The sequence below is a fragment of the Heterocephalus glaber genome, unplaced genomic scaffold (genome assembly GCF_053883595.1).
Source record: "Heterocephalus glaber isolate CG9 unplaced genomic scaffold, H.glaber_assembly_v1.0 deba00001592, whole genome shotgun sequence".
NCBI classification, from domain to species: Eukaryota; Metazoa; Chordata; class Mammalia; order Rodentia; family Bathyergidae; genus Heterocephalus; species Heterocephalus glaber.
This window is the reverse complement of record NW_028258367.1, coordinates 140,620-149,970: the sequence shown is the minus strand read 5'-3', so window position 1 is coordinate 149,970 and position 9,351 is coordinate 140,620. Positions and strand designations below refer to the sequence as shown.

The 9,351-nt window shown below is 36.7% G+C and overlaps 1 protein-coding gene across 5 annotated transcripts in view; it reads right to left on the bottom strand.

Annotated features, from left to right (window-relative positions):
• Serac1 (serine active site containing 1) overlaps positions 1–9,351 on the bottom strand; it is an 83,004-nt gene that overhangs the window by 20,182 nt on the left and 53,471 nt on the right. For all 5 annotated transcript variants that reach the window (XR_002386858.2, XR_015444009.1, XM_004856829.3 and 2 more), the window contains 4 exons: positions 8,293–8,387; positions 6,866–6,963; positions 5,651–5,833; positions 496–639 (listed from right to left, as the gene is read on the bottom strand). Coding sequence is in view for 3 of the 5 variants with exons in the window: in XM_004856829.3 (XP_004856886.1) it covers positions 496–639; positions 5,651–5,833; positions 6,866–6,963; positions 8,293–8,387 (520 nt within the window). In the remaining 2 variants the exon portion in view is untranslated. The remainder of the gene's footprint in view (positions 1–495; positions 640–5,650; positions 5,834–6,865; positions 6,964–8,292; positions 8,388–9,351) is intronic.

The following is a 9,351-nucleotide window of genomic DNA, read 5'->3' as shown; positions in this document are numbered from 1 at the left end:
CCAGGATCAGGAAGAAGCTGCAGTTTTAACACTAGTATTTTTACTCCCTTCAGATCATTTCCTGTTTGAATATATCTTCCATTTACTAAAGCTTCCATGCCTTTATATCCTGCATTTACTAAACCTTTTACATTAACAGATTTTAAAAACTATTTCTACATGCAGCTATCTGTTGAATAATTGCCCTTTTTAATCTAGCTGACAAAGAACTAGGTATTACCTTCAAGCAGCACAGGTCACTGTTGATACCTGATTTAGAGGTAGGCCATTAACCTTTGTTGTCTAGTCAGTTAAAGAGAAGGGAAGGGTAATGCCAAAGCTATGTGTTTTCAAAGAAGTTTTAATCTGTGGCTAGAAAGAATAATGGAATTAGACTTTAGATCTTCATTACATTATCTCCTAAAACTGAAAAAGTGGATATAAAATTTTATGATTAAATGTGAGGTACTTCCCACTAGGCATCTAATAGCCAGCAAGTTTCAAGAATGATTTTACCTGCTGACTCCTCAGGTACCACATGGAGTTTGATCATGCTGCCAATATAGGTTGGCTGTGTTTCTACAAAATTCAGCACCTGCAACTTTTTGTCTTTAGCAAACTCCAGAAAGTCATCCTGTAGTGCTTTAAGTGCAGGAGAATCTATAAAATTAGAGAGAATAAGAATGTGACAAGTTCTGCTCACCTAGTTTAAAATAAAATGCATTAATTCAAATTTAAAGAGGCCATCAGGATTCTAATTCAAGATGGTGGCCTAAGAAGCCATTCTATGATTTCAAATAAAGGGCCAAAGCCTCCTAGGAACTGAGAGGACACCGATATTGGGGGAAAAAAGGTTTCACCACAATACTGGCTGACAGGAAGCAGAGTTTAGGGCAGTCAGTGGGTGAGACTACAGGAGGCCCCCCATGTGACAGCTGGTACCCACCATTTCCCATGAACATAGTCTGTCCTTTCCAGCTTCTTGTCCTCAAATATGAAAGGGTAGCCAAGAAGCACCAGATATTAGAGGACGCATACAACCTCAAAGATATTAGATGAGCCAGACAGAAAAGTCAATGCAACCACAGGAGAAACAAAGTCAAAGAAGGAAACAAAGAAATTTTTATTATTTTTTTGTAGTTCTGGGAATTGAATTCAGGGCCTTACACATACTAGGTAAGCATTCTACACTGAGCTCCATCCCAACTCTTTTAATTTTATTTTGAAATAGGCCCTGAGTTGCCCAGGCCTCAAACTTGCCATCCTCCTGTTTCAGTCTCCTGAGTAGCTGGGATTATACCACACTCAGCTCAAAGGAACTTTTAAAAATCTTCTAATTAGTATCTTAGGAATGATCTGAAAAGAAATAGAAGTGACAAGCAAGAAGAGGATAATATGAATAAACAACAACCAGAGAAGAAAACTTGTCGAAAATAAATCACATACAGCTGAAAAGAGGTGACCTGCATGTAACTCTGCCACAGAAAAGAAACACACAATAAAGGAAAATCTGTAAAAAGGAAAATCAAGAAAAGTGATTGAGGAGACCTCTGAAATCAGCAAGGCAGCACAGAGAGACAAAAAGGCAATCTAAAGCAAAAAACAAAGCAAACTGCAACTTCAACTCACTCCCTGGCTGAAGGGATGCTCACACTGCTGGGAGAAAGTAAATGGGGAAAGTGCCCCAGCCCTAATTATAGCAGAGGACCAGCAGTCCTAAGCCGGTTTGGGGTATGAGCTGGTCTATGAGTGAGTGCTCTACTCCAAAGAAAAGACTCTAGGTCATCAACACCACTGGAAGCTTGGGCTGGGGCATGCCTCACTGGCCAGAAGACAGATCCTTCCATGTCTTGCAGCTTCAGGATTAGCAGCTGCCACTGTCACAGCCCAAGTCTTACCTATGTTTGCCCCACTAAACCAGCCCATGGAAATTTAATAACATGCTCCTAAATGATCAATGGGTAATTGAAAAAAATTTTTAGACAAATTTTAAAACCCCAGAAGAAAATGAAAATAGCATTACAACATACAAAATCTGTGGGATCCAGCAAAATCAGTAGTGAGAGGGAAGTTTCTAACAATAAATACATATCAAAAAACAGAAAAGATCTCAAGTAAACAACAGTGCACCTCAAGAACTTAGAAGAGCAATAACAGACCAAACCCAAAATCAATGAAGGAAATAATCAAGAGTAGACAATAAATCAAAAATAAGGAAATGATACAAAGAATGGGTTTTTTGAAAGAACAAACAATATTTCTTGGTTTAGATAGATCAATGAAGAAAAAAAAGACCCAAGTAAAATCAGAAATGAAAAAGGGGACATTAAAACTGACACCAGAGAATTTAAAAAGGACCATAAGAAATGTTAAAAACATAGGAAACCTAGAAGAAAACCCCCCCTAATACATACAATTTACCAAAATTGAATAGAGAAGAATGAATATTTAAATACACCAATAATAAAAGTAATGAAATTGAAGCAGTAAAAAATCTCCCATCTGAAAAAAACATACAAGACCTGATGGCTTTACTGTTGAATTGTATGAAACATTTAAAGATATAATTCTAATTCTTAAACTACTGCAAAAAACTGAAATGACAGAAACTCTGCCAAACATTTTACAAGATTAACATTACCCTGATACCAACACCAGACAAAGATACAACAAACCATAAACCCATATCCCTAATGAATACAGATGCAAAAATTCTCAATAAAATATTAGCAAACCAAACTCAACAGATATTAAGATCATACATATATCACAGTCAAGTGGGATTTATCCCAGTGATGCAAAGATGGTTCAACATACACAAATCAATAAATGTGACATCAACAGAACAAAGGAAAAAATATAATTATTTTAATAGATGCAGGAAAAGCATTTAGTAAGACTCAGTATCCTTTATGATACTCTCAACAAATTATGCATACTTAAGGCTATGTATGAAAAAGCCATAGCCAATATCACAGTGAATAGGGAAATGTTAAAATTGCTCCTCTAAGATCGGGACTTTCACTTTCACCTCTGTTATTTAACACAGTACTGGAAGTCTTAGTGATGATAATAATTAGGCAAGAGAAAGGAATACAGGATAAAGGAATACAGGATATCCAAATCGGAAAAGAAGTAGTTAAATTATTCACTTTTGCAAATGATATGATTTTATAAATAGAAAAATCAAATGCTCCATCAAAAAGATCATAAGTCCTACTGAAATGTACATTCACTAAAGTTGTAGGATACAAAATTGTACAAAGAAGAATTACATTTTTATACACTAATAATGAACTTGATGAAAAAATAAGAAAACTATACCATTCATAATAGCTGCAAAAATTCAGGAATAAATTTAACCAAGGAAGTGAGAGATTTCTACAATGAAAATTATAAAGAACTGATGAAAGAAGAAAATGGCAAGATACTCCCATATTCATGGATCAGAAGAATTAATATTAAAAGTACCATACTATCTAAAGCAATCTAGAATTAATGCAATTCTCATCAAAATATCAATGACTTTCTTCACAGAAGTAGAAAAAACAGTCCTAAAATTCATATGCAACAACTGAAGACCTAGAATAGCCAAGCAATCCTTGAGAGAATAAAAAGCTGAAGGCCTCACAATATCTGACATCAAAATGCACTTCAAAGCTATAGTAACCAAAACATCATAGTACTATCAATTAAAACACAGACCAATGGAACAGGGTAAAGAAGTTGGAAATTAATCTATATTCATCCAGTCAACTTATTTTTAACAAAGATGACTAGAACATAACACTGCAGAAAAAGCACTATCTTCATTAAACAGTGCTTGCAAATTGTGTGTGTGTTTGTGTGTGTGGAGAGGTGGAGAGAGAGAGAGAGAGAGAGAGAGAGGGAGAGAGATAATCAGAGAGGGGGGAATGAAACTAGGTCCCTCCTCTCACTGTACACAAAAATCAACTCAAAATTGATCAAATATTTAAATGTAAAAAAATTAAATTACTATTAGAAAACAGGGGAAACATTTCAAGACACCAGTATAAGGCAATAATTTTTTTAGGTAGGATTCCACAAGCAACAAAAGTAAAAATAGTCAAGTGAGAATTATATTATCTTATACTAAGAAGCTTCTGCATGGCAAAGGAAATAACAGAATTAAGAGATAACCTACAAAATGGTAGAAAATAATTTGCAAATTATTCATTTGACAAGTGATTAGTATGTAGAATATATAAAGAACTCAGAAAGCTGAACATTAAAGAAATAATTCAGTTTTAAAAGAGGCTAAAGAACTAACCAGATGCTTCTCAAAAGAAAACATACAAATGGCCAACAAGTATAGAAAGATGTTCATTCTCACTAGTCACAAGGGAAATGCAAATCAAAACCACTATATCATCTCCCCACAGTTAGAATGGTTGTCATCAAAGAGGCAAAAAATAACAAATGCCAGTGAGGATGCAGAAAAAGAAACTTTTATACATTTTGGTAGAAATGTAAATCAGTATAGCCACTATAGCAAACAATACAGAGATTCCTCAAAAAACTCAAAGTACCATGTGATCCAGCAATTCTGTAATATTACACCAAAAAGATACTTGCAAAAAGGTATTGCACCAATATTAATAATAGCTAAAAGATAGAATCAACTAGATTCCTATCAGTGGATGAATGGATGAAGAAAATGTGGTATATATACACAATGCAATAATACTGAGCCGTAAAAAAGGAATGAAATCCTGTCCTTTGCAGCAACTGGAAGTCATTAAGTGAAATAACCCATACTCAGAAAGACAAATTCCATATGTTCTTATTCATTTGTAGAAACAAGTGAATCTCAACAGAACAGACCAGTGGTCCCAAAAGAGATTGGGAAGGATGGAGCGTGGAGGAAATGGAAAGAAGTTCAGTAAGTGGCACAGGCAACAATGACGAGGAAGAATTAGTTCTGGTTTTTCTAGAAAACTATTGATTAAAATGACTAAAAAAGTACAAAATTCCCAATGCATATAAATTATTAATGTTTGAAGAGATGGAAATGCTTACTACGTTGATTTGATTATTATGCCCTGCATATATATATCAAATTACAACAACATAATATCAAATATTATATCTCAAGAAAAAAAGTGCAATTCAAACTATACTTCAAGTTAAATTAGACCATGTTGAGAAAGATGAACTCCACAAAGCAGAACAAAGAAAATATGAGCAAAGAGATAACTCAATCCAAGGAGTCCAAATTCTAATTAACAGGTGTTCCAGGGAAAAACGCTTATTGATCAAACACTATATTTGTTTTGTAGCACTTTATACTTAATATGCTAAAAATCTTTTAAAAGTTTGTATTTTAACAGTTGATGATTTTCCAAATTCAAGGAAAATAGTTTCTTAATAATCTGGAATAATACTTAAGCAAAACATTATGTATAATTTTTCTAAGTGCTTGATTAAGATAATACTAAACTTGTGGTTATATTTGAGTAAATAGTGGCTTAAGAACAAAAACAGAAGGTATTAAAAGAAAAAAAGACCCAAACCAGAAATTCTTCATGAATAGTCTAAACACAATTACATATCAATAACAAGATAATAAATCCAAGGAAGAAACTGCTTTTCTCTTCCTATATAATTAATAGTAATATAGCCCAATTTCTTTTGTGACAGAAAGAATTACCTTTACTGAGCTCTTTGACTTCCAAAGAGGGAAAGAGAAGATAACGAATATTGACAGAGTATTCAGCCAAACGTGATCCATGATGAGGAACACTGTAAAAAATGATTCCTCTGGTATTCTTTATAACGGTACTCATTTCTGGCTTCTTAGAGGCTTCCAACAGCATCTTTTTGACAAGAAGACCTGGCCACAGAGAAGAAAGAAAAATTGTGTATAAGCTATCTTCTTCCCCTCTATTTTTCTTTTTCAAAAGGCAAAACAAGAAACAGATACAACAGTTAAGAACCAGTTAAACACTAATTCTCTGTAGTACAAGAAACAGGGCTTTAAAATGTTAACACTTATTAACACCATGGTCCTCTAGAATTCATAGTATAAGCCTACTAACAGGTAAGACTGTAGAAACGTGTCTGCAGGATAGGATAGATCTTTCCATCCCAGAATCCACTATCCCTGTAATATCCCACCCATCTGAGCTGGGTGTGCCATAACTGAGGTGACAGCAGCTCCCCATTCTGCCACACAGCCTGCATCCAGGAGAACATGAAGATGCAAAGTTATAGTCCCAGCAAGGACACCCAACTGCTGTGGAAAATGCACCTAGGAAGGCATCTTTTCCTCCATCCTCGTACCCAAGTAATACAAAGATCGATCACAAGGATGGTGACTGTAGATCTTTGAGGATGTGAAGGGCTATAGCCACCTTTCCTTCAGCAAAAAGGTGACCTGGGGTCAGCCATCCTGAGTACTTCATCAGATAAAGTAGGCTGAGGGCTGTAGAAAGGGTGTCTACAAGGTAGATTGGGAAACAGCTGGGCTGGAGGAGACTGGGCGGGGGTGGTGGTGGTGGTGGCAGCATGGGCACCAAAGCAACCAGGAATCTGCAATGGTGAGGGAGCACAGGGAGGATGAAAGGAGCACTCCTGGGGCTAGCCAGGAATGCTGGCTTATCCAAGTGTGACCTGTAAACATCCCTCAGTGTGAGGCTGACTAGGACATGAATGCATCAAGTTGGAACCCCTCCCTCTTGCATGGTTACTAGCTGTCCCCTTCTACAAAAACAAAGAGCAGAGAAGGAGAATAGCAATGTTAAAATGGAGGTGGGGTAGGGACAGTGGTACAAGTAAGTGAAATAGAGAAACGCAGGAACTTCAAGTAAGCCCCACTGGTGACAACCTCACAATGGTCATTCTGCAAAGATGAAACTATCCTTACCTCCCATGCTATGTGATATCCAAATTATTGGCCTATCCCCAACACCAGCAGCTCTGAGCTTCCTAAGAAGTTCGTTGCTTCTGAATGCAATGGACTTTCTGAACAAAAGGAAAACAGCAGGCATGACAGGAGGCATGATCCCCCAAATTTGCTATCTAACTTTTCAAGTCAAGAAGCCTATATACTCTATTTTGGAGTGAGGGATACCCCTACTTGCTCAGTTTCTGAAGCTGCTCATTCTGTTTTTGCAACTAATTAGTACTGGCATTAGGGCCACCTAAATGCAGAACAGGCCATTCATCTACTAAAGAGTATTGTTTCAGCATCGAATGTGTCTATTTTTACAGGTCGAACTTGAGTCTTAGCCCAGCTTCCCCCAGAAGTTAGTGTGTGTGAATGTTCCTTCTAATTCTACTGTCTAACAATAAAAGTGTCTCTTAGAGACTCTGTTGTCTATTTTGCGAGTTTTGGTTCTATCTGTATTTATGCTACACATATTAAGCTTCCATCATTTTGGTTCATTATTTAGAAATATACTAAGAAACTATTCAAATTAGTTATTTCAAACTAATTTTAAAACCAAAGGAGAACTTCAAAACTATCCAGTCTGATATCTATAGACACCTTTCTTCAGAGAAAAGGTTCCCCAGAGCTCCCAGGAGAGAAATGGGAGGGAGACTTGGATCCTGCTGCTTGCCCTGAGCATCTTCTCAGCACCTTCGCAGGCTCCACGTAGAAAGCAGTGTTTTGTTTTTTTTTTGGTACCGGGTTCAAACTCAGGATCTTGCACTTGCCAGTCAGGCGGTGGAACCACTGAGCTAAATCCCTAGCCCCAGAGAGCAGTGTTTTAACAACACTGAGTAGACCATCTTCCTCAATCTACACACGAAGGTTCCCACACGCATTAAACAACTTGTCTAAGACTAGACAGTGAGTCAAAGGCAGGACTGGGCTACAATCAAGGTCCTATCCCCAGAAAACCAAGGCTCTTTCCTATGTACTCAGCTAGCACAAGGGATATAAAAGAGACATAGGAGCTGAATTTACTCAGCATCTTTTTCTTTGCTTCCTTTGGCCAGTATGGTTGTGAACACAAAAGCAAAAAACATCACTTTTGCTTTTGGTAGAAACTGGATACTGCTACAGAATCCATGATCCTTCATTATTGAGTTACAAAAGAACTAGGTTAGGAGTACAATACTGATAATGTATCTAAGACTTTTACTATTTCATTGTTTTTATAAGAAAACTCTGCCTGGGGGTGTAGCTCAGTGGTAGAGCACTTGCTTAGCATGTACATGGCCCTGAGATTCATTTCCAGCACTTAAAATCCTGCCTATGGTATCAAGATAAAAATCAATCCCCATCTCAGTGGATCCACTTAATAGCCTGAGCCTTTCTTCATTTAATATCTCCTCTAAAGTTACCTTTCCATAGGGCATCTTGCTCTCCAGTCGCTGAGGCTGGTGTCATACTCCACAGATATAATTCGAAGAGCAGGACAGTCTCTTGCTAACCATGTCTAAGTAAAATGAAAATTATAAGAACATGCATGAATTTCCACCACCTCAACTTACTTCCAACTTTCTGCCTAGTAGTTGAATTTATAATTAAAGGTTTCATGCAATGGACAACTGATTAAAGATGACATTAAAATAAAGCTTGACTGGGCCGGGGATTTAGCTCAGTGGTGCCACTGCCTGCCCTGCAAGCACAAGGACCCAAGTTCGATCCCCGGTACCAAAAAAATAAATAAAGCTTGACTATAAAAACAAGGATTCTATCTTTTTATATTTCTGGACAAAACAGTATGAAGGTATCACCAGAATATTCTCAATTTTAATCTGCTATAGCCCAAAGCAAGGCTTGTTTTTGGAATTTAGCTCTAATAGCTTTTTTTTGGTACCGGGGATTGAACTCAGGTCCTTGGGCTTGTGCAGTAGGCGGCAAAACCACTGAGCTAAATCCCCAGCCCTAGCTCTAATAGCTTTTTAAAGCATTTGGTCAAAAGCTATGATCTCAGAACAGACTGTATAGTCCAACAGAGAACTCTGGACCTGAGAATTCAAAGATATTAATGACAGTTACAGTTCATCTTTGGGACCCCTGATTTAATGGTCATCTTTACACTTCAGCATCACTAGCAGAAAGTGTGAGCCATTCTCGCTTTTGTGAAAGTGAGCAAAAGGTAGTTGAGGAAAGCCCTGGAAATTATTCCCACATATATACAGCATCAATCCAAAATGCACTTTAGTTAAGTTCCAGTCAATGAATTTTTTCCAGAGTTAAGGCTCTTTGGAAAAAATAATATAAAAGAAATGCAAAGTAGAATTACTTCTTCAGTCTTTCTAGCTTTATAAAGATTATAAAATTGATTATGTAAATTATGGATATATATTTTTCATATTATGCTTCAATGGAAGTGAGTTATTATGCGCCTTTCCCTATTTTTTACTTATAGAATATTCTTTTAGCGGGCCAGGGAT